Source organism: Juglans regia, chromosome 10 (assembly GCF_001411555.2).
Source record: "Juglans regia cultivar Chandler chromosome 10, Walnut 2.0, whole genome shotgun sequence".
Lineage (NCBI taxonomy): Eukaryota > Viridiplantae > Streptophyta > Magnoliopsida > Fagales > Juglandaceae > Juglans > Juglans regia.
This window is the reverse complement of record NC_049910.1, coordinates 35,422,432-35,450,232: the sequence shown is the minus strand read 5'-3', so window position 1 is coordinate 35,450,232 and position 27,801 is coordinate 35,422,432. Positions and strand designations below refer to the sequence as shown.

Sequence of the window (27,801 nt, the reverse complement as noted above, 5' to 3'; positions counted from 1 at the left end):
GACAATGGTTAAGAAAAGCAATTTAATTTATTCCTTAAAATATATATTCTCATGGTACGAAAGAGATTAAAGACATGATTGTGACAGTACGATAAATTATCCACAAAGAGCTAGGAAAGGCAGATCGAGGAATCTTCTGCATGAGATTAAGAAATGATTAGCCACCACCAATATATATATATAGATATATGAAGTATGTTTCGGCGTAATTAATAACTTTATTAATCCAAGGTTATTGGGGGGTTTTATACTCTTTAATAATGGAAGCTAGGGCGACAACTGATCCTCTTCCTATTTTTTTACCATATCCCAGCTCCAGATAGTGCAATGTAGTAGTAGTACTACAGCCATGCACGAAGTTCCATGAGAGCTAGTCTTTTTGTTATATATATATATATATTAATGGAGCCCAGGCCAAGGCCAGGATACGATCTTCCTTTCAAAACCCTATCTAATGATATGATGGATTCTGACGATGGATCCTGTTCTTTGTACGTTTCTTTAATTTATTGGAATCTTTTTCAAATTCCAAGCGACGTGCAGAAATTTCTAACAAAATCCCTCTAGAAACAATAAAAATACAAATGATCAAGCTACACACACGCGCACAGACAGAGCTTAATTTCAGTGATAAACCGGATTTAACTTGAATATTAAGATACCGATGAAATTAATGCAAATGCTTAAGGATCGAGATGACATGCACCCAGCAGAAATATATATCACTTCTTGCGCGCTTAAGAGTTAAGAGAATCACTTGAGATCTTGTCATGATGCATGGCGGGCGCATTAAGATTTATTAGTACTCTAATGCCAATAATAGTATATAGAAACCACATAACCATTCATGTCGATCGTTATACCCCTGGAATATTTACCCATATTTTGAATTAGAATTTTATATTAAGATATAGTACTTGAAGGCCGTCTTTAGGCAAATATTGAGTTATGCAAAATTAACCATGCAATCATCTGATAATTAACTGATCAGAGACAATTAATAACTAGTCGTGTGTGATTACAAAATGCCTGTTATATATGGGAGCGATCATAAACTAGAGCTGGACTCAAAGGAAGGCTAGGGAGGATGAATTCGACGTTTTCTTTTCTTTAAAGTTTCTAGTCTTTTTTTCTTTTCCTTTTTTCTTTCTTTTTTCTTTTGTCTGGCAAAGCTTAAAGTACTCTGGCTAGTAATTGGCTTCTGATCTGGACATTAACTTATAATGCGTTCATTAAGTGGCCATGAAAGCCGGCCAAGTGATCATTTAAGTACTTTAAAGGATGACTATGTTTAAACATGATTTGCACCGGACTGGACTTGGAACATGAATGGCATGCATAAATGGCAGGCACAGTGATCATTAAGCTAGCTATTGCCAAAGTTATCCATTGAAGAAGATCATAATGATGTGACAGATCTTAAATACATACATATAACTTTCAGATCACTTGGAAAGCTAGCCTGTAATTAACTAGAGAAAGGGTAGTGGAATTGGCAAGAAGGAAATTAAAAGAAAAGAAAAGAAAGAATGAGTGGTGGAAACTTTATATATACTATGACTTTCAGTAGCTTAGAAAACTTATTGCTAGCCGCCGCCATCTATATATATAATATCATGGCATGGAAACTTTATATATATATATATATATATATGGCATATATCTCAAGATACCCGGCCCACTTCGCATGTTAATTAAGATCAGGTTTTTTCACGAGATTGCGCTGCATACCTCTTGTCCTTTGTGGTACGTGGAGATTTGCTGGACTTCTAATCACAGACTTTCCGTAATGACGTCGACGTTCTTGTTGTTAGCTAGATTTATCTTGCTTGGAACGGTAATAGATCGAAGAGAAAGACGAAGAGACCAGAAACATTTGAATTTATATACAGGAACAAGATCATGAACATAATTATTTCCGAAAGATCAGCAATTATTAGTTATTGAACACTTGGTATTGCTCATAACTTATCCAGAATATATATCACGTACGTTGGAAACTGGAAAACTGGGTAATTATAAGTAGTAGCTAGCTAGCTCGATCGTTCGGTGTTCAGCTCATTTGCATGCATTCAGCGGCCGGCCGGGGTTGTTTACTAGTTAGATATAACGTACGGCCTAGACAATTCTAACTGATCATATAAATTACCATTCTTCGTTAGCTAGCTTGGATCGTTTAAATTAACTTAATCTACATGATGTTGAAAGCTATGATCTATTAATATCATGTCATGCATGTGCAATATACACGCAACATTAATATATTCTATCTTAACACACATTATATATATAACGAGAACATCAAATAAACATTTCGATCCATACATAGGGAATTATTTCGCCTTCTGATCTTTTCTAGCGGTAAGCAACACATGCATGTGCGTTTATTTTATTTTTTGGTGGGGGAGGAGTACATTAAGCATAAGGAAACACACGTTGCGAAGCGACATAGGAGCTAGATCACTCCACAGAAACACAATTAACTACTAATAAAGCTCCATTAATATGGTCATGAGCTAGTGGCAATGACCATGATCGCCAGGTGTGGGGATGTAAGTACAAGGGTTAGGGCCTGAAGGCCGTGGCATCTCTCGGCCTAGATCTTGTGGAATTAATGACACTTTTTTTGCACCAAGTGGTACTGATGATGAGTACTTCATCATCATGTCATCCAAAGGCCTTGCATGAGTAGTGACAAGAGTACCGGGGGTGGTAAAGATCAAGAACGCGAGGAACACCGCCTTCGCAGCATTGCAGAGATCACCATTCCTCCAGTACATGAACAGGAATCCCATTTTGCTAGATCAAACTGGAATACTAATCTATCGAGGAAGATCGAAATGTATATATGTTTGAGGAAACATGTGCTCATACCATGTGGTTTATATAGAGCTCCGTGAAGTCGCTCTATATTGGCAAAAGTTGCCATAGGCGCTAGCTAGCTTGATTATAAAGTTTCCATTTTTTTTTTTTATATAATATTTGTAAAGAAACAAAAGAGGAACACCACAAATATTGCGTGCTGATCAGACCGAGTCATAAGATTGTCTTATTTGAACTTTTAGTATTCTCGTTTTTCTTGAATTAATACTCTTAATTAAAGAGGGCCAAAATTACCAACTCCAAAATATATTAACAGCACAAAATGAGAGACTCTAAGCCCTAGTACTACTGATGCTTTCAAGAAGAAGTATATTATAATTAATCTTAGGCTAGCACGTACACGACCTCGAGCTCTTTCATATATAGCCTCTATCATGAACAACAATCAAGCACATGATGCAACCAAAAGACACGATCATGATGCAATCCAATTTGTAGGGGTTTGTCAATGATCTAAGCACTTCCTCTTTTTTTTTAAGGCATCATCATCATGATAACCGAGATGTTATATCTAAGTTCCGCTTTATTAATTGAGAGAATTAAGTTTGCTATTTGCTGTACGTTGAGTGATGAATATATTAGAGGGAATTCATTGGGTTGAGATCACACACAGCTGCTAGGAGGGATGAATTTTGGTGCTTTTCATAGCAAAGGATTACAACCATAAAATAACTCTAAGCATGTATATTGATTTGCTGTAAACTCGATCAAGCGGTCCTCTCTCCAATATATACCCAGTACGCTTTCTCTTAGAAAAGAGAATTTACAAAAGAAAAAAAAGGTATATGTATTATAAGAAATTAGAAAATAAGGCGATGATCTGATCTAAACATCTTTCTTTAAAAAACAAAAAAACAAAAAACAAAAGAAATTCTACTTTACAGAATGTATGTGTACCATATCATGATTTACATCATGATCATCAGTACTTATTGCCAACTTCGTTACTAGCTATAGCTCGATCCATAAATACCGTCCCCGACGTTGTACCGGCCGACGCGACGTTACTCAAAACATACACGACAAATTAAGAGAGATATATATATGAGAGTGCTTTGATCATTTAGCTTTTGAGGGATTGAAAATCGAGTGGCTTTTTTATCAAAAAGCAGCAGCAAGATACCCATTAAATGGATACGGGTGAAAATGGGAAGGATTTGCTCACATATAATATGCTTTTTCTAACTGATCTAGACAATCATCATCACCCATAAATTAAAACGCATGCTTTTTGCAACCACTCTCTCGCCCTTTTGTTCTTTTGATTTGGATATATTTGGACTTATTCACAGCGCCTGGTTTTTGATCCTTACTAATTATATATATTTTAACTAATTAAGCCGGTGTTGAATGAAAATTAATAGTGATGAGGTTTTAGAGTTGATGAGAATTATTAAAGAATATCCTGCATATCATATATATATATATATATATATATATATATGTGTGGCCGATATTCCCTGCCAATCTAAGGAAATAATTAAGGATTTCTTCATCTTTAATCAGATATTGATATTGTTAAATGAAATCTATATATAAGTACTACTTTTGGTGTTTGATGGCGTGATTTTTTTTTTTTCAATAATATTGGAATCACTCTCATCAAAAATTTGTTCATATATGAAGTACTAATTGTATGCTTCTTAAGAAATGACCAACGCTAGCTCATTTCAACGATCATATATGTTCTATAATTTGCAAAGAGTAATGATACAGATATGTCTCAAATGTACAAATCTTGTTTAAGTTTTTTGTAAAAAAGTGTGCCCAATAAAAAAAAAAAAATCACACTTTTTAATGGTGGAGTCTATTTTTTTATAAAAGACATATATATACGAGACTATAATATTATACGTCTTAAAAATGTATATATCATTATTGATTTGCAGATCATGCTTGTAAAACTCAAAATGCTTGCTTAAATACAATATCATTCCTTGTTCGCTTTTAAATATATATGATATAAGGTTAAAAAGAAAGTTTCCCCCAATTTGAAATAGAATCGCTGAAAAATGATTGTAAGAAAAAAAAGCTTTTTAAAAAATAGAATAAATACGTAAATGGTATCTAAAATTTAAAGATATATAAGAGTACTAAGGAATCGGTTACCAATACTCTTTAAGGAATAAGCGATAATTCTGGATGATGACATGTAAAGAAAAACTTTATAAGTAGATTTAATTGAAGATTCCAGAGACCATTTATTTACTTGTTAAATTAATATATAAACGTCCACTAAATAGTGCTGCATGCTCTAGCTAGCTAGATGGTGAGATCATGATCAAAGGCGTATACCTTTCTAGTAATTATAATGCGCCTTATCCTTATTTAAACTTAGCTAGAGTCTAAAATGAGAAAAAAATATAAAAATATAAAGTACGTTCTACATTATTTATTATATATTGTTGTCTACATACATTTTTCTCTTATTTAAAATTCTCAAATTGAGATAAAAACTTGAAAAGATTTTGTCACTAACTGCATGCAGCATGTTTAGACATGTTCATCATCACTAGTTGTTTGTTCCTTTAATTTTGGAAATTATTCTTCTTATTTATATATAGAAACTGATCGATCATGATCATGAGAAATAGCTAGCATTTCTTGTTCATAAAGGTAATCATGATCACTAAAAACAATTAATAAAGGTAATCTTGTTCATTTGATCTTAATTTATACATGTAAGCCTTTAGAGAAAGGACATGATCATGATGAGAAAGAAACAATCAGATCGATCATGATACATATTAAACCTGAAGAAAAGAAAAAAGAGTGGAAGATATAAGTAAACCATGCATGCATGCGCGCACTAGTCGTCACATGATCATGATGATGTAGTACTACTACCACTTCCATCTCAATCGTAGGAATAGTACTACTGTGTCCTTGGCGTATCATGAATTAATTGAACCGGCAGCCATCCGGTATATATATAATATTCCTAAAAAAGGATTAAGTTCTTTATTATTATTAATATTTAATGCTAACGGGAGGATGCATGATCTTATACGTAATCACATCACTTTTGATCTCTCATATTTCCATCTCAATCTTGGGAATAATGTGCGCATTAGTACTGCACTTACAATTAATATAATATGACTCAAATGATTAACGTGGGACTCGATCGTGATCACGTGTGATCTGTCCTTTACACCGGCCTGTAATATTGCTTCTGTATATATCTATATATATATATATATATATATATATGAGTGCTATAGTTATTTTTATACAATCTATTTGTGGCTAGAGTATTTTATATATATATATATTTGCTAAAATTATATTCCCGATAGTCTACTAATATAAGTATATATATATATATGGGTGCAAGCTGCAAGTTTTTTAGTTTAGTTAATTTGGCTAATCAGTGTTCAAGTTTATATGTAAAGCAAGTGACTTAATAATTGAGTAATGCTAGAAAGAAGTCACTATAGCAGTGTACATTTTATATTCACTGCGTGGTTGCTTCTAATTGGTTGTTTTCAACACTCACTTAGGGAGATGCGTGGTCTAGATGATACCACATTATGTGTATAAAATAGATACTCTTAATAATAACTTCTATCTATATTTATTCTTAATAATTAGCATATAATATAGGAATTAGACTACATTTATTTCAATGAACATTAAGGATCGAAGATTCTTTAAAAATAGAAATTTACAAATTCATATTAATTAATGGGCACGTACACTAGCTAGCTAGCTAGCTAGCTAGCTATAGCCTATGATATATAACTAAGGGTTAAGGCAAGACATTCAGTGCTAGTTAGCTCTCATGTAAAGATATATTATAATTGTACGGTTACAATTAATTGCGTAGATTGCGTACCCAAAAGTAGTTAAAGCTTAGCGAATCTTTTGGATCAAACAAATAAAGCAATTAATGATGTTTGCCAATATTGGACTTTGATCATCAGCAAACCACTATAAAGTCATGACTTGGTGGCTCGATCATCATGCATGTTAAGTTTTAATTCTTATCTCATGGAGATGTGCATTTAGCACTCTCTTCGATCTATATAATAATTACTTGAAATTGATAGTCATTCACTAATAATTACTTTAAAACATTAATTAGCATCCTTTTAGTAACTATCTGCATGATTAGTGGATCGAAGATCAGAGCTGATGATGATGATAAGATCACCGAGTCGACTTGTCGCGACGATTCTAAGTGGTCTGTACGAATCTTAAACGAAAACAAAGCAAGCAACGCATCTTCATGATTTATGATATTTTCAGTTAATGGAACCACAAAGATGAATATATGCCTACAAGTGCTAGAAAAAGATCAGAAGCTTTAATTATCTCAGAAAATTTTACACTATCAATGTATATATATATATATGTCCAAACGAGTTAACGTTGGCGTGAATGGGAGGATCATGAGATATATAACTATGCAAGAAGATCGATCCAGTACTACTAGGTTAAATTAATCTTAAAGATCAAGTGAGTCAACTTAACAAGAGGTAGCAGTACTACTAGCTACCGCATCGATCTGATCGTAGGTTTAATAATAATTAACGTTAGTGCTTGGAATAAAGAGAGATTTTGTAACTTTTACTTTCAGAGAAGACTCTTTCATAGCTAGGTTTTTGGGGATGAATCTGTTTATTAACACACCATCTGCAAGGATCTGAAAAGGGAGAGATCGTTAAGCTTGCAGATATATAGATGTCAGTGGAAGCTAGCGATTATTAATGTAATTTAATGTTGTAGTATCATCTTGATCAGCAGGATTAACAGGCGTTCTGAAAATTTTTGAAAAAGCAGAGGTTTTGAAGAATATATTTTGTTTTGGCAGAAGAATATGATCAATCACGCATCATCAAGTATTCTTACGAGAGGAAGAGAAAGTACCTTCTTAAGTAACATGCATTATAAACGCGCTTTGTTGAATTATAATATGCTATAAGAGGTTATTATATTTATAGATGGTGGCTAGCTAATATTCCCAATATGTTAGAGATCATTGCAATTCTCAACAATTATATCTTTATACATTCTGTTAGTGTTTATCTCGGACGGCAAATCTTGAATCTGATGCGGTTGTTCCACGAGCTTTTCAACGATTGTTGTTTGTCCGAGTTCATCCTCGTCAAATTCATCTAGCAGAAGAGATTGCAATCCTCAACGTACAGTACAATATATCTTTATATATTCCAATATAGATCACAGTCAACACAAACAAGAGCACATGAAACTGAGTTTACGACTGATGATGATCATTAGTTACATGATTTCCCATGATGCACAGCTAATCAGCACTTCACCAAAGCATATATAGCATGGTGCAGGTTCATGACCAGTGGTTGGGGCCGGCATATATGCCCCTTTGACGATTCCCAGGTATATATGTAAGTACTGCAAGGAGAGAGACCATATTGGTGGCACAGGTGACCAAGCTGGCCGGATACAAAATATTGTTAATTCCTGAAACCGAGCAGAACGACTGGTTAGGGATCGGATCAGTACTACTGGCCCTGGTCACCTTCAAACACCGATCTAGTGATGGTATTCTTCCGTCCAAAGTTAAGGTTATTAATAAAATTGAGACGGGCTGCTATGAGATGATTTCTGGCTCTTTGTAAATAAAAAATAAAAAATAAAAAAATCTTTTTCACTTTTCCTATATAGTATAATATATATATACTGAAGGTACTATATTTATTTTGCAATATCCCTGAGTCATTTTTAATTTTCATTAATTTCATGTATTCCAAACTATTAATACCATCAATTGGCATTTAAAACTTTCATTTTTTGTCCATTTCGCGGTAGATCATGATGACTAATTGGCCAGCTTTAAGATTGTGCCGCCACATCATGTGTTATTTCTCATCAAATCTCTAAAAGTACTTTTAAATTATCGAAAAGTAGTAGTTAATTTGATCATGTGTATATATACTATATATATAAATATATATATATATATATATTTATATATACACATATTTAAATATGGCAATTGATCAGTGGTTTGAAATTATATAATTTTGAGATAATTTTTAAACCTCTCACTTTGGGATTAAACGTCCCATTAACTACCGGCCGGGCACCTGTATATAATATAGCCTCCATTATAGGGCTAGGAATTTGTGGGGCATGGAGTTTATATATTATTTGGACAACAAACGTTTTACAAATTAGAGGCAGCCAGCCAACGTCGTACGTAACCAATGGCTAGCACAATTATTTTACATATTAATTAATTTATTACACAAATCTCCAAGTACCAATTAAGTACTACTGGCGGCCTGGTGGGCATGCATGCAGTACTTTAAGCCATTGAAATGGCCTACCTAGCTATCCAACTCGAGGAACTTCATAAACAACACCACTCTCCGTAACCCAAACCCTGACCCTGTCACACCTGAAGTCCCTAGTCACTGGCGTCCCTTCCAGCAGCACAGTTGCATGCACGTTGCTATTCTCTGCTTCTATCTTTTCCGCTGCAGCCTCCCCACTTGCTCCAATCAGCTCCGGCCATGAGTTCTTACCTACGTACATCCATCATTTCTTATATATATATATATATATTATAATATCGATCTTTTTGAGTACTGATTAATACATGCATGCATGATAATATGGCAATATCAGACGTTGATCAAAACAAAACTTACCTGGACATTCAGATGCCATTGTACGTACGTGCACCTTTCTGATCCCTTTCTCGTTCTGTGTAATATATATTTGATGTTTGAGTGAGTTCTTCCTGATTGGAAGGGGTAATATATAGATGTATGTAGATTCAATTGGTTTGTTATACACGTTTCCATAGCGCATTTTTTTTTTTATCGAAGTTTTCATTAGTTAGTCGTCGCAGCAGCTTTATTTGAATATGAATGCAAACGATATCTATGACTTTGCTTCAGTTTGTACAGCTCATGAGAACTGCTTATCCGGCCACTAGATTAGGCCGGATATAAGGCAAAAATATTGACCTTAGAAGTTAGAACAACTAATTAGCATGTTGACTTTTAGAGAATTTACTGTACGGTTGGCTTTAATATGTTTGAGTACTTCATCGTACCTTTTTTATAAGTACTGTAATTCGCGTCGAAAATTTGAAGGTACGTGGAACGCTAGCTAGCTCGATCCTTCATGCATGCATGTTGTTCTATGGCTTACAAAATTAGCAATCAGATTATCATGTCTATATTATAGCTATATATGAGAAAATAAAGTGCAACCCACATGGGTGCCGATGGATTAAATTATATCAATTCAATAGGATTACTTGGTTATCATGCAGACCGCGTATAGAATATAGAATCATTAGGGAGAAAAACCAATTTCAATAAATTATTTAGCTCACATGTGTGTGCGCGCACGCGTGTATATATATATATATATATATATATATATGTATGTATGTATATATATTAAATGCTTGGTTTCTAATTTCTCTAGTTCACACCTATATAACATGCATGGAGATTGACTATCTAAAATGGGAACCCTTGGTCCTGTTCTCATTCATGACCCTGGCCTGAATTGGATAAGTTTGATATTATCGGCTACGTTTATATATATAGTAACAATTTCTTTAACAATTTTTTTTTTACTTCGATTATCAAAGCCCATGAATCTTAAATATTTCAACCAATTCATGTATGACTACCAAAGATCTATAGCTAGCGCGGCTTTTTCAATGGTCAAGGTAGTGTTACGTACCAGGACAGCTTATCTGTTTTCTTGATTTTGCCATTATATTACAATCATGCATGATGACTTGATGATGCCTACGACGCAACCATTCAAATTTTGGGTACGAAAAAAGTCATGCTATAGAAAGCAATGTTCGTTCAAAAAATTGTGTTATAGTTTTGTGATTGTTTATAAGAATTGTCACATATATAAGGTTGTCCAAAGTCCTGACATTTTTTTTGGATCACAAACTTTAAACCATCACAAAAAGTTAAAATTGTTGTAGTAAAAGATAAGAGAATGAGAGTGGAGTATTACTATAAGAAAATTATTTATTTATTGTCAGTTACTTTTTTATAAAAATAATTATTTTCGTCACAAATAAATTATCATAAATACTCATTTTTCTTATAGTGATTAAAGAGAAACTGGTGATCATATATATTCAACAATGTATATCTTAGGATGATAGCTAAGGATATATATACAACTACATATGATTAATGCATGAACTACTTGCCTTAGCTCATAGCTCAGCAAGCTAATTATGGACTTGCTTAGGGCATAACATTGCCTTACGAAAAGAGAAAGAAAAATGGCATGATAACAAATCATTTGAATTGGGGAGGAATTCCAATGATTGTAGAAAAGGAAGAGCAACCAATTCAATTAATAGCCATAATTATCGGTATTTGTTCAAATAATGATTAAAAAAAAGTTTTGCTAGCTAGAATCCAAGAGAATTACCAAAAATCCCTTCAAATTAAATTCCTTAAGCATAAAGTAAATGAAGAAAAAAAGAAAAAAGAAATACAACGTCCATCAACAGAATAGTAGTACATTATTTCGATAGCAAATGTAATAGTTCTTGATATAATTCTTAACTTCCAATATATATCCTCAATGGAATTAATAAAAATTATTTTGATGTACTAGTAACAATAAATTTGCAAGTTACAAAGCAAATCGTATGAAAAATAGTAACAATATTAATAACACCACAAGAAAGCTCAATGGGTTGAGGTGCATTAATTATCATATATTTCAGTGCATGGTATAACTAGAATTTAAGGCATATAAGTGGTAGTACTCATGTGTACAGCCATCAGACACATGGAAGAACTTAGGATTGGAGATGAAAGCTTTTAAATGATGAAAATCACACAAGGCAAAGGTACGTACGTACGTTATAAGAAAGGATTTTGCTCGAGTACCCTCGAAGTTCAATCGAATATGACCCTCATAGAAATTTCGCTTAGCCCTTGTTCATGATAGTTTGAGCAAGAATGCAATTTAAGGTTCGCTAGGCCGTCGCTAGATGCATGCTTGGCTAAGCAAAATTACAACATGATAAGTTCGTTAAATACACAGTAAACACCTCGATAGAGTACTGAACTTACTTGGAAAATAAATAATTATTTTCACAATAGTTATTTCATATTTAGGACTTATTTTGGAAGACCAATTAATTTTTCTAAATTTTATCAATTGTATAAGTTCTTGAGAGAGTTTAATTTTATTATCATGGTGATCATCATCATAGGGTACATTTCTTTAGGATAATTCATAAGAGACAATCCATCTTTGTGAGGAGAATTTTCTTTCTATGACATATATATTTTATGTCTGTAGCATATTATATTGCATCTAATAATCTACATCAGTTAAGCCTTACATTTTATTCGAGAAGATACATCATATATATAAGGTTTCCAAATTCCAGCTACCTATGATTTTTTGATTTATAACAGGAAGATCTATATATTCTATCTTTCCTGAAGAAAATGATGGAATATTATCAGATTGTCTCCCCATCTTAGAGTCTCTATATGCAAGTCCAATCAAGCTATAATAACATATAAAGAGTGACCTCAAAATTAATGTAATAATGGGGTTCGATATCAAATGCATCTATAATTTTACATAGCCCTTTGGGATCTATTCTATTTGTTAATTAACAAGTTCAATAGTAAATAATAAATAATAAAAAAAGTTTGGAAATTTTGCAGTACTATAAAGATCAGTTGTGAAAGAAACATGAGTAGAACGTTACACGAACTCTATTTGCAAGTTGCAGTATGCATGGGAAAATATCTGGAATTACATTCATCTATAATCTTTATAACCATTGAAATAATTATATGTATAAATTTACAGTTGAAATGGTTTGCCAATGATCGAGAAAACTTGAAAACAAGAAAGTAAGCTAAAAAAGAAATCATTCATTGTACAATCTGACATACCTTGCATGACATCTTTTCAATAACTCAGTAGGCAAAAAAAGGAAGACACAAGAGATTACTTCTATAGCTTATAACCACCCTAGTTCCTAATAAATTATAAATCTTGTTCTTCCAATAACTTAATATAGTACTTCTACGCGAAACCTTACCTTGGTTTTTCATATTTGCAGGTGAATTGGAAAAACAAGCCATGACTTCTTCGGTTCTTACACCCAACAACTGGATTAAATATTCCTTTACTCTTGTTTTGTTTTCTGGATCCCTTGTAGTTTACATCTGAAAAAAATATATATAATAAGAAGAAAATGAAAAGGGGCAGACTACCAAAAAAACAACACAATAAATTCAGACGTGTAGAGATCAAAATTAATACAATCAATATGAAATGCCAACTACTTCAGAATTTAGACTGACAATGCGAGGATTATAAAGTTGAAGTTGAAATGCAAGTATGACGAACTCTATATGTATTACTAATCAAAATTGCACGAAATTCCCATGTGATTAGTAACTTGATATATATTCACTTCATGAAGGAAACACAAACAAAACCATAATCAGCATAGATTTTGTTCACCTTGAAGGCAAAATGAGTTCACCCATCAGCAGTTACATCAAATTTACTTAGTAGATGTAGTAATGAATATCCTAGTTATCCTAATAAAAGTTTTGTTTTCCACATATGTTAATCTCCACAATATGATCCTAGCCTAACTCAATAACTGAAATATTAACAAGTTGATATATAGCTCGGTGTAAAACTCCCTTTTATTAGCTAACATGCATCATGATGTTCCAAATTTTATTAAGGAAATAAATATTAGAAGATTTGCAAGGAAGTCACTCTCAAAAATTTAATAGTAAGAAAACAATAAACCATTTCTCAATAGTAAATGGAGATGATATTCTTTCAAGAAGAACAAATCATTTCATTTACTCTATACCCATGTGTCAATTCAAAACCAAGATTTTGCAAGACCTATTTTTCTACATCCATTATGCCAGTCAACAGGGGTATTAACTCATTTTCTATCATTTGTCAATCCGAAAAGTTTAGAACATTATCGGAGGGATCCATGTATCTTTCTTGATCAGCATGATACACCCAAACACTAATAATTTCACAACAAGGTCAATTGTCTTATTGACTTAACCTTTTAATGTACATAAAACCTTAGCTAGACCACTTAGGGATGGAAAAAGTGTGAAGAGCCAATCATTGTCTAATAATCTTTCAAAAATGGATTTTTTTTTCTAATTCAACACTCTCTGGAGGTCAATGTTACACCTAAAAAACCTCAATGTTGGCAAAAACAAGGGACGGTAAGTTTTATTGGTTCATCAAGGGATGACATTCGTTAAGATTCAGAGTTTTCAGATACTAAAAATATAGAAGAGATTTTTGCTTGTTGTGAAGATTATACAATACAATAATTTTATATTTACTGTGGGACAGACATTAACATTTAAATTTATTACTCAGAAATAAGTAAGGACCAATTAACATACAAAAATATTATATTATAGAGTAATTTTATAAACTAAAATGCATGTGAAATCAGTACAACTAGATTTTTTTTAGTATGCTTACCGTGTTACAATGCATTTCGTTCAAGTAATAGATTGACATCTCAATCTTATCCCAATTTTCCTCAATTCTTGCAGTTGATGAGCTATCTCCTGAACAAATTGCAATCCCTCACTTCCGTTTTGAAGAGAATTAAGACTCTGTTCAAGAAAATCATTATCTGCTTCAAGTGCTTGCAATCTTTCATTAAGGTCCACTATTTCATTTCCAAGAGCAACAAAATCAATTTCTCTTTGGTGCATCAAATGCTTTTCCCCATTTGAATTGACAAAATTATTCCTGTCACTAATATAGTGATTATCACCATTTGAAGCAGCTGGCCCCTCATGAGAAGTAAGGCTTCCATTAGATATATGTAAGTCATTTTCCATACACGAACCTTTCCCTTCCAATTGACAATTTGATTGATGATTCATCTCACAAGTAAGAAATTCTTCCCGGTCCTTTATATCTGTCATTAATTTTTCAAAATGTCCACCGTTAGGCATGTTGGATAGAGTACTATCACAAGAAAATTGATGGAGCTTCCTCTCCAAATTCTTCAAACGTTGTGAAATATACAACTTTTCTTCTTCAAATTCTAAGCAAGGAGTTTCGGCAACGAAAGGTTTATCATCACTGCTTTTAGGTACCTCGGTCATCATTGACTTATAATGGACATTTTCATGATCTATTACGGATGGGACAATAGTACTTTCCAAAACGACGCATTCTTTTTTCAAACCACCACTTGTCTCATGTATAATCTCTGCCATCGATTCAGTGGGGAAATTTGATCTATAAAATTCTACCTCTGCTTCCAAATCTTGTATCTCTTTCTCTTTTTCAGCCAGGAGATCATTAGCTTTCTCTAGTGCCTCTACATCATATTCGGCTTGCTCTTCCATCATTCTCAAGTATTGAAGGGCCTCCATATGGAGTGCTGCCTTCTCCTCCTGCAACCTCGTTATCATGGCCATTGCTTGATTTGCTGCTATTTCAGATGCATTTCTTTCTTCCTCTAATTCTTTATACAAATCTCTAATGAATTTCTTGTCTTTATCAACCTGTTGTTTTAACTTATCAAGAAGATTTTCACCTTCAATTTCACTTAAACTTGCATCCAAAGATTCAAGATTTGATTCCACGGAGACCGGCTTTTGAAGAGTTAAACTTCCATTAGAATTGGGAGTATCAATTGTCTGCTCATCAGAACCATGCAGTACAGGACTTGTATTACTTGATGATATAATAATCTGCTGAGTAGAAAAATCTTCCGATGGCAATAGCTTTAATTCTTCATTAACTCTATCAATTTCCCTACCGATTGGTTGTCCTATAACAATATCAGATATTTTTGTTTTCTTACCATTGATGACAGATTTGCACACATCTCCAGGATCCAGATGAATCGACTTTATAATAGCAGGGTCCGTTATGACCTGATCAGCATGAGTAGATGTTCCAGATGTTGTAAGCACCGAATTTAGTACTTCTTCATTCTCATTGACAGACATGTGTCCAAGGTCACTTGTTCCAGCAGCATCTGCAGCTAGAAATTAATGATTTCAAATAAGAGGGTTAATTTAATGATAACAAATCATACATAGATACAAACACAAACAAAAACAATTAGAGAGAGAGAGAGAGTACACTTCTCTGTTGATGCTCCAGTAGATGGGGGGTTGTCATCAAGAGTAATAAGCTCAACTGGTGCAATAGAATCGGATCTTTGACAACGAGGAAGCATGAGAGAGCCTTTTGTTGATTCTCCAAAAGATACTTCCATTACATTGGCTACTTGAGGAATGTCATCTGGTGAAATAAGCTCAGGCAGTGCAAAATGGTCAAACTTTTGATTGACTTGGAGCCAATTAAGTTCACTCAATCCATGGTCAATAGCAACATCAGAAGCCAAGAATTCCATATCTTGGGGCTGGCTAACATCAGGTTGCACAAACGAATCTACAAGTGAAGACATAGGATTATAATGATGGGTTGGCTGCTTTAGATCTAAATCTTTGGGAAGTGTTTTGGTGGGCGTTTTTGATGTACATTGAACTTCAGAATCTTCCTTAGGCTCACTTTTTTTAGGAATTACACAACCACCTCCATCATCATCAGTAAATGGGACCTCATACTCAGAATCAGAAGTGATCTTCAACTTGGAGTATCCAACATGCAACAAGGGATCAAAGCCACTTTTTCCAATCAGATAAGATGTCTCCGAAGTAGGAAATTCATCCCTTATCTTCTTCAACCTATGTCGACAGTTTAGCTGGCTATGGCTCGGTAAATGAATGTAATTACTAGATAAACCACTCCTAAGTAATTTAAGTTGTTGTAGTCTTTGGGCCTTTTGTCTTGACCTCCAAGGCTTATTGCAACAAGAGCAGAGCTTTGTATTCTTGGAACTAGAAATAAAATCATCATTCCGTAATGAGCTTTGGAAACCATAACCAACAAGATCCATTCCCAATATACCGACCAACAACTTGTGTGTTTCACGGATTGAGTTGTTCTTCATGGTAAATGACAAAAGACAATCTTCACACATTCCACTGCCACCAGCAAGCTTACCATGAATGTGACAAGAAATCAAAGATGATATCTCCGATCTATGGTTGCTGCAAAGCATATGCTGATAAAATTCAGGTTTTTCATTGCCTAAGAGATGATCAATCCTCGAGCACAAAATACAAGGAGGTTGTAATTTACAATAACTTGCAAATTTTGTTAGAAAATATGATAATATAGCATCAACGAGCAGCAAAAATATTAAAAACCATTCACAAGCTGCAGATATCAGGACATCTGTAAACCCAGATGAACTCTTCCTTACTTTGACAAATGAGTTTCCAATTGCTGCCATATCCACCCAAATTATTCTAAAAACTGCATGAGTTTCCTTACGTTGTATATCAAGGAAAGGTTCAATTTGTCAAAAAGATAGATATCCAACTCCTCCCAGTTCTCAAAGTTGAGATTCTCATCCTGAGCACAATCGTCGATCTAAACACAAAGGTAGATCAAAACAATAAAACAACTTAGGAACAACCAAAATGCAACTGCAAGCTTTAATAACCAAAAGACAAAAATCATTAAGACAATTCGATAACAGTAGTCAACCTAAGATAAAATCTAATTGTAAGGAATATGAAGAATAGATTTTCCTTTGTAGAGAGAAAAAAAAAAATGAGGAAAACATGTCTATGAGAAAGGCATAAATATCATGCACAACTCAATTTTAAATATCATGCGGTATTCAAATTTTATTGGATTTCAATAAAATAAAATCAAAAACATTGATTTTTTAATGCAATACAAAAGAAACGATTGGGTAAAGTACGGTGTCAAGAATCTTAAAGTGAACAAGATCTTAAAAAATGTGGGCAATTGCGTAATGTCCCAAATCCCCATCAGGAAAATATTGACAAACAATGAGAAAACCCAGTACTCTAGGGAATTGATAGAAGAAAATGTATACCCAATTGCGGCGATCCATCATATATAGAATCAACCAACAAGAAAAAACCCCTATGGAAACCAAAATATAAATTCAACCACAAGGAAAGCCCGCCCAATTAAATGTGAGAAACAGAACCCAAATTCAATTCATGCATGCACATTGAGAATATCTTCAAAGCTAGATAAAAACCAGTCTTTTAGGAGATTGTAACAGGCAAGACTGGCACTCCATGAAAGTTTTGAAATGCTTAAAAAATAAACACAAATTTAATAAGGAATAGAAAGACATAAATAAATAAAGATCAAAAGGATCATAGATAAACACAATGTACATTCAAAAATAAATTCAAGCAAAAATGGACAAATGTAGGTACCTGGTCAGGAACATGAATGATCAAAGAACTGAACGAGGAGAGGCGTAGCTGCAAATTTCGGTAATTAAACAAAAAAATGGCAAGAGAAATTTTAAGAAAACAAAGAAAGCAATGGATGAGAAGAAAAAGGAAAATAAGAAATTACAAGGAGGTCCCTGTTTGTGTCTAGGAAAATGAGTGACCGTTGACAACAACAGTTTATGAAGTTTGTTTGGTTGCCAAATAAAGGAAAGTTCAAAATTTTCAAAGATGTAATACAGTCTCTGTCTGTTTTTTTCCACACATCTCTCTCTTGTGTTTTTTGGTTGCATAGATAGTCTTCAACCTGTCGTAAAGATTCAGGCCTGGATTGAAATAGAGATCGTATCTTATATTTCTAGTTATGTAATATGTGATAAAAACTTAAAAGAAAAACGATAGTTATAGTTGTGAGTTGTATATATATCGTATAATTATTTAAAAAAAAAATGAATAAATATGAGATTTAAATTAAAAAAAATTAATTTTTTAATAATAAATTTCACTCTTTTTTACCACTGAAACTAAAATTTTTGAATTTTTTAATTTTACAGATATATAAACAAAATTATAATCTAACAAAATTTTAGTAAGTGATTAATCCATATGCGTCATTTTATATTATATTAATTTTATATCATAAAATTAAAATTTATATGTTATATTAAAATTTAAATATTATATTAAAAATTATAAGATTAATTTATATTATATTAGAATTATTACTCTAATATGCGAAAGAAAGAAATATTGGAATTTCCAATCTTTTTTAGAAAAATAATACCAAGAAAGTTTCCATAGCTAGGTACACTCATTATTATTTGTTTTGTTTTTTGGTTATAGAACGCTTTAATGGACCCTTGAAGAAAATTAGAAATTGAGGCGGGTTGCGCGGTGGCACCAGCTCTATGTAGGACTCAATTAACGCCGACTGAATTAAATCTTCCAGACACAATAAAGATCTCGTCTTTGTCATTTTTCAGTTCAAAAAGAAGCCGCAGCCCGCAAGTGAATTCCTTTACTCCTGTAGGATTCTCATTTGACTTGCAAGGAATTCATGGAGGGGTTTTTCAGGTCTTTCGTTGTAAGTTATTTGCTTTATAATTCTCAAATTTTTGTTGCCGTTATTGTTGTCGTTTGAAGGAATTGAATAGTTATGTGTAGAGGCTTGGAGGTATTAGGAGTTTTTCAAGCGTCAAGAAGGATCTTCATATTGAAGGGGTTAAGCATGCTATAGCCGTTGCTTCTGGCAAAGGTGGTGTCGGCAAGTCCACCACTGCAGGTACTTTTCGGGTTTTTTTTTCTTTTCTTTTTTTTGTCGATTTTTGATTAAGATATCGAGTTTTAGGTTATGGTTTTTTATTTTTATTTTTTTATGTGGTAATCTTCAATGGAGTGAAGAATTTTTTAATCTTTATCGTAATATTTCCTGGCATTTGAATTTTGACCTATTGGATCGTCTTACATTCGTATAAACTGGCCTTCGATGTGCTTATGATATTCAGATGAAAACTAATTGATGGTGTTTTCGGTGAGTTGATGACATTCTAAATTATGCTTTGGTTTTTAATCATTTTCTTTTTGGCTCAATGGGTTGCTCTAAATTGTGAATTTTGGAGCCCTGGCTGAAATAGATTAAGTCTTGCAAGGATAAGGTGTGGGTCTTGGGGTGGTGGTGGCTACTTGGACTTGGATTCATGGCTCATTGATCACAGTGTTTTTTTAGTCTCTTTCCAGCGGCTTAACAGTTCAGAAAACAGTGCAATTGCAGTGGCATTATATGCTTATAAAGCACGATAACTACCATTTGTGTATATTCAGTAAACATGTGTTATGAAAAAGTAAAAATGAGAGTTGATATATTTTCTTTTTAAGAGAAAAACGTGTATTAAATTCTTTCTAGTTTTGGGTTACGGTTTCCCATTTGAAGTAATTGAATTTCCTTGGAGTAAAACTGGGTTTCTGGTAAGAGATTTTTTTTTTATCAGTGGGTTGCCGGAAAGAGAATTGGTTGTAGAAAGAACATGGTCAAACTAGCCCAACATGTGCTTTTACCTTGTCATCTTTGTAAATGTGAATACGAAGCAACCAATTTAACATCAGGCACTTTTTTAATAATTATGTAAGCAGGACAAGACACCTACCAATACTTTCCTGCTGGTTCTAGTTTTGTTGTGGGCTTATGCATACTGGTTGGTTTGCAGTTAACTTGGCTGTTTCACTTGCTAACAAGTTGAAACTGAAAGTTGGTTTGCTTGATGCTGATGTGTATGGACCAAATGTTCCCATTATGATGAAGATCAATGGTAGACCAGAGGTGACTGAAGGTACTTGTTTCTCTTAATATTACCCATGGTGCTATAGAATTCCCCTCTGTCGAATTTTGGAATGTGTATGAGCAGAGACCATGTATCAACTATCATTGCCGTTGAAACTGGTTAGGGATACTCGAACATCGTTTGTTGAGTTACGTTGGATCATTTAATTAGTATGCAATCTTTGTATGTTTCACCATTACAAACTTTTTAAGATTTTTTTCATGAGCAATTAGGTGTAAATTTTCTTAGTTGTTGTGATCCCTAATATGGAAAGAATTCATATTTACATGCAGTTAGACATTGTTACCTTCAATCCATTTATATGGTCAGGCTGTTGTCAGGCCAAAACAACAAAACAAAAGGAGAAAAAAATGTTGGTTGGGTCCTCTATGTTTGTTTTGCGATTATTTCATTTATAAATTGATGAAATTAGCACATTATTCTTCTCCCTAATCTACATTTCATGCCTTTATTTCGCGTGGGTTCTATCCATAAGGAAGCAACTTTTCTTTCTTTTTCTTTTTTATATGTACAAGTAGACACCTTTTCACAATCCGTTACTCAATTACTAATATTTTTTTTTTATTACTAATATAGAGACTATTCCTTATGTTTGTTTCTCTCGAGCAGATAAGAAAATGGTTCCAATTGAGAACTATGGAATCAAGTGTATGTCAATGGGATTGCTTGTGGATACAGATGCTGCATTTGTCTGGAGAGGTCCCATGGTATGCCAACATAATTTTTAGTGCCTTTTTATTATCCTTTCTTGCTTGAAGGTGAAGTTGTTTCAACTCCTTTTATATCTTACAAGCTTAGATGCTAATGGTTTGTGCTTGGATGTACTCATTTTGAAGAAATCTCTCATTGATCTATAATAGTTAATATGGCCCTACCAGTTAGCTTTGGTATCTTGTCTGAGATGTGTCAACTAAATTGTTTATTTATGCATTAAACATGTCGTCTAATGGGGATCGTAAAGCATTGGAATGATGTAGAGGATGATAGTTTCAAAATCCTTTCTTGCATAAAATTTACAGGGATTGCACACCCTTAGCCCCTTCTAAGAGAATTTACTGATAAAAGAGAAATACTACAGGATAAATGGTCCAGATATATGAGTAGATCTAAGAAATTGGTATGCAAGTACATTGGATTATATTATTACTGTACGTTTGAAGATATAAAGTTAACAGTCAGTATAATTGTCTTAGTCATCATGGGATGTACGCCAAATTGGTTTAAATGTCAGCCAATTGATTTTGATGGTTATGTCCCTTGATTAAGAAACATGCCATTTTTTAATAAGAGAAATTAAATTTAACCGGGGGGGGGAGGAGAATTAGTAGAAGAATAATAGAATAATTATGAAGAGGATCATGATTCATGTCCTTCTTTGACTATAGCAAATGTTACCTCTCTTGTTACCTTGACTGTTTGATATGACTTGATCAGTAGTCGTGTTAGCTGAAGCTTAACATCATGTCTAACACTTAACATTGAGATTAGTTTTGGTTGGATTGATGGTGTGTTGAATATAATGTTGATGGTGAAGCTTTGGATGTTGATGATTATATAAGCAATCGAGTGAGGCGGTGATGGGCTCTTGGTTTGATAGCACAGAGTTAAGCTGATCAGGAGATGAAGTTGCTTTCAGTTGTTAATTTGGATCGAGGGCTTGACTTGATGTGATGCTAAGCTTGGTGAGCGTGATGCCAGGCTCTTAGATTGGGAAGCAGGGCAACTGTCAGTAATTGGTGGCAATGATATAGTTTGGTGTTAAGGCCTTCCTCTTTGCAGCAAGCCCTTACTAATCTTCTTCCTTTCTCTCACATCTCTATAAAATTCTCGATGATGAAATGGAGAAATAATGTGAAGAATGGGGTAGAAGCTCCCATTGTGTCTTATAATTTGACCAAGATTAATAAGGCATAATTAGATTCTTTTTCCCGTCTATATAGGTGTAGACCTCATGTATACATCCTGTGTGCTAGGGCTAAAGCCTTTTGCACTTCTTAAAAAAATTACTCCTCATCAAAAAATAAAACTAGACCCTATTTAATTGCAGAGTTAGGCCTAGTTAAGTTGATATGGTTTTGGACATCAAACAATGGAAAATCGTGGGATTCATTGGCCATATTCTTTTGTGCCTAATAATTCATAAGGAAAGCTTCATAGCTGCATTTTAGTGTTAAAAACCTACTACGAGTTGCATCCTGTGTATGTCAAGGAAAAAGCACAGAAAGCGTAAATTGAAATTCCTTTTTATTAATTATTAAATTTATGATTGGCTTGAGTCTGGACATACCTATGTAGAGGATCTAAAAATATTACTTTCATGAGAGAGGATGAATACTAGATGTATGGAAAAGATGGGCAGAAAGGCCAGGGTAATGATAGTGTGAATGTCACTGGTTGATGAATTTGAATCCCTATTTTCTTTCCCTTCTCTTTTCCCTTCAAGTTGGAAATTATTTTTCATCTGGGGTTAGCAATAAATTGTTTTACATTCATCCAAGGGAACCGCGATGTTAACTTTGATGGTGAAAAGTATGAAATAGATTCTATTGTATTATGTTTTCATTTCTCTCTGTTTCTTGAAGTGTTCTGTAAGAGTTGGAATTTTTCTAAATGTTACTGTCTCACCTTTGACTCTGGCAGCTTTAGTTTTTCATTAGACCTTTTCATGGCAAAACATAGTCTCCAAGTGATTACTTTTGAAGAAACTGATTTCATTTCCCTTCATGAAGGTCTTGCATTTGTTTTTCTTTCCGTTTTGTTAAAATGATGTCAACTTGGGCCTTGAACTCCAAATAATCTGGGTTTAGAGTTATTTCATTTCTTGTTCTTAGAAACTGGGTTAGCTGAATCCTTGCAGGTAGGGAATGCTCTTGGAAAAATGGTCAGAGACGTTAACTGGGGGAATCTTGATATTCTTGTAGTGGACATGCCCCCTGGCACTGGTGATGCTCAGATAGCTATTTCTCAATTGGTGCATTTATCAGGTAGTTGAAGAATTTATCAACATAATTCTAGAGGCTTTGGGTCTATTGCATTAATGGGTGTCTCTAAGTGGAGCTAAAATCAGACGCATCAGTCAACTGTTGGGTGGCTTAAATCTAAAACAGACTTTGTATCAAATTATATGATAATCCTGTATGCACGTGATTCTCAACACATATTCCTTTTACAATTGAAAACTAATAAAGGTGATCAGCCAATGATTGATGAAAACTAGTGAATCAGCCTTTGCCTGGTTCAGTTCCATTCCAATCCTGTTTTGGTGTAATCCCTTAACTGGACCGGATAAGTATGGAACTTGTCATGATTGATTAGGATGTGAATAGTACAAACTGTAAGCCAATGAAAAATTAAATAGCGAGCGCAGGGCAACACAGCCAGAAGGATTGTAGCATAACAGAGTCACATTATCGATTCCTTGCCTTGGTTCTGCATCAATTTCTTTTTCTTTCTTTGCTTTTTTGTATTTGTTGGAGGCTCTCTTGTATGCTCTGATGTGTGATGAATTGCCTGACTACCATTGGTTTTCTAAAAGAGAGAATGTCAATATGCCTTTCTGATGCTTTACGATGTTCGGACAGCAAAGTCTCCAAAATTATAGTTCCCTCAATACCTACAAAATCTTCAATAGAAGGAAAAGGTTGAAGATTCAAAACTCTCTCAAGTGCTCTTGGAAAGGGGGCTCTGTTTTAGCTCTAATTTTCCACCCAAGAGAAGTATAACAAGTTCCCTTTTATACTTACCAAGAAAGAGGCGTTCAAATATAAGGAAAAATTAGGTTTTCAGAACATTGGCTCGAGCGAAGTGTTGAGCGTAGTCAAGCGAACTCTCTGTCTTGAATTTTGCTCGAGCGAAGTGTCGAGCCATGTCAAGCCTTTCTTTTGATAGTATCAAAGCTCACATGAGCTTGGGCTCCACTTATCACTATTCAGATGGAAGTACTTTCATTGTAAAATGTCCTTTTAAAAAGTGGCAACCTTACAAAGTCATCCATACTGATTCATGATGAAACTGAATGGTGTCTTGGTGCATTTACTGAATAGCTGTTGGTCTTAATTGGACACTAAGAAATTTGATTTCTTTACTAACTTGGTTGACTTTTGTGTGTTTATATTGTCTCATTAACATCTTCTGATCATTCTTCAGGAATGGTCATTGATGCCTTTTGCATTACATTGAAACTAGTATTTTCCATTTTGTCTTGCGTGGCACTTGAAGCAATAATGGATGTTCTGATAAGACAGACCTCAGGGCATCATCTTCCTTTTCATTTTTGGATATTAATTATTTAACTACTTTCAGTATAATATCACATTCCGTCATTAAATAAAGTGTTCAAATTATCATTGCATTTATTTGCAAATACCCCCTCCCCCCAACATTTATTGTTGTTATATTTCGTTGTAGAATCTTTCTTTGGTTGTTTTTAACCTTGGTTACCTTTCTGGCAGGTGCATTGATTGTTTCAACTCCTCAGGATGTGGCATTAATGGATGCTCGTAGAGGAGTTAAAATGTTCTCCAAAGTCCAAGTTCCTGTATGATCATCTCTTCTTGCTCATCCCTCTTGCTTTCTCTACCTGAGGCCCCTGAACTTTTGACGTGTTGAATTGTTGTCTACATTGTTGATTCTGCTGTTTTGATGCATATAATATGTTTTAGTCAAGTTTGAGTGTCAAAGTGGATGCCATGTGTGAAAGGCTATTGATTCCAATATCTCAACTTCATGTGATTTGAATATTCTCACCAATTTTACAGTTCATAACATGATCTTGTGGTTTATGAATATTAATGGTTGCAATAATTGTTAATCATACGCTAAGTGAGGTAGCTCAAGTCGATGTAAGAATAAAGGGAGGGCATTATGAAGACGATCTCGTAGTGGGATGTTTGGGTCAAGGATTAGTTTTATGGAAACAAGGGGTTGGGGAGGTGTTTTGGGCCTAATGTATTTTGGGTAGGTTTCATGGGATTTTTGGGTCATTAGGAGCTCTCTTGTATGGGCTAGGTGTTTTCTTGTATACGTCTAGTGTACTTGTTCACTCCTATTGATATATATATATATATAATATTATTACTTATAAAAAAAAATAATTGTTAATCGTTTCTGAGATTTCTGCTTATGAATATATATATATATATATATAATATAGATCTATTCACTGTGTAAACGGTACTAACGAATGGCAAAGGGGGATAATTCAATGTCTAATAAATGATAATGACGAAAGCATGTAGAACCATGCAAACATGAGGAGATGCATGCATGTAGTTTTCTTTTCATGCGACATAGTGCGGCTCTATCTCTCTATCTCAAAGAAAGTTTTGTGAACTGACAAGAATCTTCATGCATCTCATAGCTCTGTGTGTGTGCGCGCTCGCAAAGCAGAGTTTTGAAATTTGCTTCAGATGAAGTACGAGTCCAGTAACCATCATTTAATTGGAATTCGGCTTTCATTGACAGATTTTGGGATTTGTAGAGAACATGAGCTACTTTAAGTGTCCACATTGCAGTGAACCTTCATTCATCTTCGGGAAAGGAGGGACTCGTAAGTTAGCTGCTGAAATGGGCTTGGAATTTGTTGGCGAGGTATGTTAATTACTTTTATTTTGTCATTTGATGGTTGAAACGAGATTTGAGGTAAAACTGGCTCATTACCTAATGATTTTGCTTCATATTTTTTTAGAGTAATGTTACTACTCATAATTCCTTTTACCATCATCCTCTCATCATCTCATGATGTGGTATCAAATGATTGGAGACTATTTATTATATTTCACTTGTGAGCCTATTATTTAATGTCACATCAAGGAATGTTGAGAGGATGATGATAAGTAGATTCTTCCATTTTTTTTATAATGGGCTTAAAAGGTTTTTGAACTCTAGAAAGCTGTTATTACATTGAAACTTTGACCAGGTCAGAATAAGCAATTGGCATAAAACATATTGAACATTATTATATGATCCACCTCAATCATCAATGTGTGCATCACTTCAAAAACGAACAACAAAAAATGATAGAATATAGCATTCCACACAAAATATAATCTTCCTTATTTGGGTTGCAATGAAACCGGCCTGCTGTATCATTCTACCACATTTGTTCGTACGTAAATACTAATGAAAAAAACATTTGTTCCTACAATATATATGATGGAATGTAGTTAATCAACAGCTTTGATGATGGCAACTTTTCTCACTACAATCATCCACTAATCTGTTCTAATTAGTCTGTGTCTGACTGTTTCAGATACCATTAGAAGTAGAGATCAGAAAAGGTTCCGATGAAGGTGTCCCCATCGTTATATCGGCGCCTGATTCTGCAGTCTCCAAAGCATATGGTAGTTTGGCCCAAAATGTTATTAACCGACTTGAAGAATTGTCCAAGGATCAACCCCTTCCTGAGATTTTGCTGTGAAATCTTGTGGTTTAAGTGAGATAGTGAACCACCTCCTTCGCTGGTGAACACTTTTGGATTGTCATGCTTTTGCAATTTGCTACGTTCTATGATGATTTGTTATTGATTCCTTTTGAATACTTCCAAGTGTACAAAGAGACGGGAGCATAAACGGCAGAAAGCCAATTTTGGTGCACGAGCATGAAGTCACTACAGAGCATATGCACAACACCTGAATTCTTTGGAACTGGGAAAATACATGACAACTTTGAACCCGTGAGTTTTAAGATTTATTATGGAATTGTTGGGAAAAAAAAAACTACTTTTCTAACGCTCTAAATCATGTGATGCATGATCCTGTACAAGGAAATTTAGGAGCAGAATCAATGTAAGCATGGGTCTTTTTGCATGACCCACCTTTTTTTTTTTTTTTTGAAAAAAGAATACATTGCGAAGGGTGTAAAACAGATGCTTAATTTACTACTTCAGATGCCACACACTGTCGGAAGTCAGGGTGTATATATTACATCGTATGGTTTAATTGTACATTAAAAGCACAATCTTCTTTTATTTACAGCTTATAAGATTACTAAGCTAAGTATGATAGAAAATATGGTAATGAGTTGGAATTTTCGCTTACAATATTTGAGCGATAATGCCAGCCTTTTGCAAGCATTTTGTAAAAAAGTAAACCCCAAACATAAAAGATTGAATTTTTTATATTTTTTCATGATGAAGTTCATTTTTTATAGAAGGCTTATACGAGACTTGTACATTTTTTGCTTATATATATCATTAGAGTAATTTTATTTATCATCTCCACATATCACTCACTACACTTATTTTA

General features: G+C 33.9%; 3 protein-coding genes across 3 annotated transcripts; 1 reads left to right on the top strand and 2 right to left on the bottom strand.

The window, feature by feature from the left end:
• Window positions 1-8,966: 8,966 nt before the first annotated feature.
• Window positions 8,967-9,599, bottom strand: LOC108994470 (inhibitor of trypsin and hageman factor). Its single transcript, XM_018969693.2, has 2 exons — window positions 9,522-9,599; window positions 8,967-9,395 (listed from the first exon to the last, which is right to left on the bottom strand). Exons 1-2 carry the CDS (start codon window positions 9,538-9,540, stop codon window positions 9,202-9,204), a joined length of 213 nt encoding a protein of 70 aa, XP_018825238.1. The 5' UTR covers window positions 9,541-9,599; the 3' UTR covers window positions 8,967-9,201.
• A 3,194-nt stretch (window positions 9,600-12,793) lies between these two features.
• LOC109014758 (probable myosin-binding protein 4) lies at window positions 12,794-17,239 on the bottom strand. Its single transcript, XM_035695033.1, has 4 exons — window positions 17,201-17,239; window positions 16,012-16,985; window positions 14,383-15,910; window positions 12,794-13,067 (listed from the first exon to the last, which is right to left on the bottom strand). The coding sequence occupies exons 2-3, from the start codon at window positions 16,913-16,915 to the stop codon at window positions 14,403-14,405; spliced, it is 2,412 nt and encodes an 803-aa protein (XP_035550926.1). The 5' UTR covers window positions 16,916-16,985; window positions 17,201-17,239; the 3' UTR covers window positions 12,794-13,067; window positions 14,383-14,402.
• A 1,843-nt stretch (window positions 17,240-19,082) lies between these two features.
• LOC108994518 (iron-sulfur protein NUBPL) lies at window positions 19,083-27,484 on the top strand. Its single transcript, XM_035694347.1, has 8 exons — window positions 19,083-19,302; window positions 19,383-19,500; window positions 20,423-20,545; window positions 21,167-21,264; window positions 23,415-23,541; window positions 25,009-25,094; window positions 26,021-26,146; window positions 26,808-27,484. Exons 1-8 carry the CDS (start codon window positions 19,276-19,278, stop codon window positions 26,973-26,975), a joined length of 873 nt encoding a protein of 290 aa, XP_035550240.1. The 5' UTR covers window positions 19,083-19,275; the 3' UTR covers window positions 26,976-27,484.
• Window positions 27,485-27,801: the final 317 nt, after the last annotated feature.

Excerpts from the sequence above, each read along its gene's own strand:
- LOC109014758 (XM_035695033.1), bottom strand. The coding sequence starts at position 16,915 with ATGTGTGAAGATTGTCTTTTGTCATTTACCATGAAGAACAACTCAATC. Across the intron at positions 15,911-16,011 it reads TGGAGCATCAACAGAGAAGT|CTGCAGATGCTGCTGGAACA; the intron begins GTACTCTCTCTC and ends ATTAATTTCTAG.
- LOC108994518 (XM_035694347.1), top strand. The coding sequence starts at position 19,276 with ATGGAGGGGTTTTTCAGGTCTTTCGTT. Across the intron at positions 20,546-21,166 it reads TAGACCAGAGGTGACTGAAG|ATAAGAAAATGGTTCCAATT; the intron begins GTACTTGTTTCT and ends TCTCTCGAGCAG. Across the intron at positions 21,265-23,414 it reads TTGTCTGGAGAGGTCCCATG|GTAGGGAATGCTCTTGGAAA; the intron begins GTATGCCAACAT and ends GAATCCTTGCAG.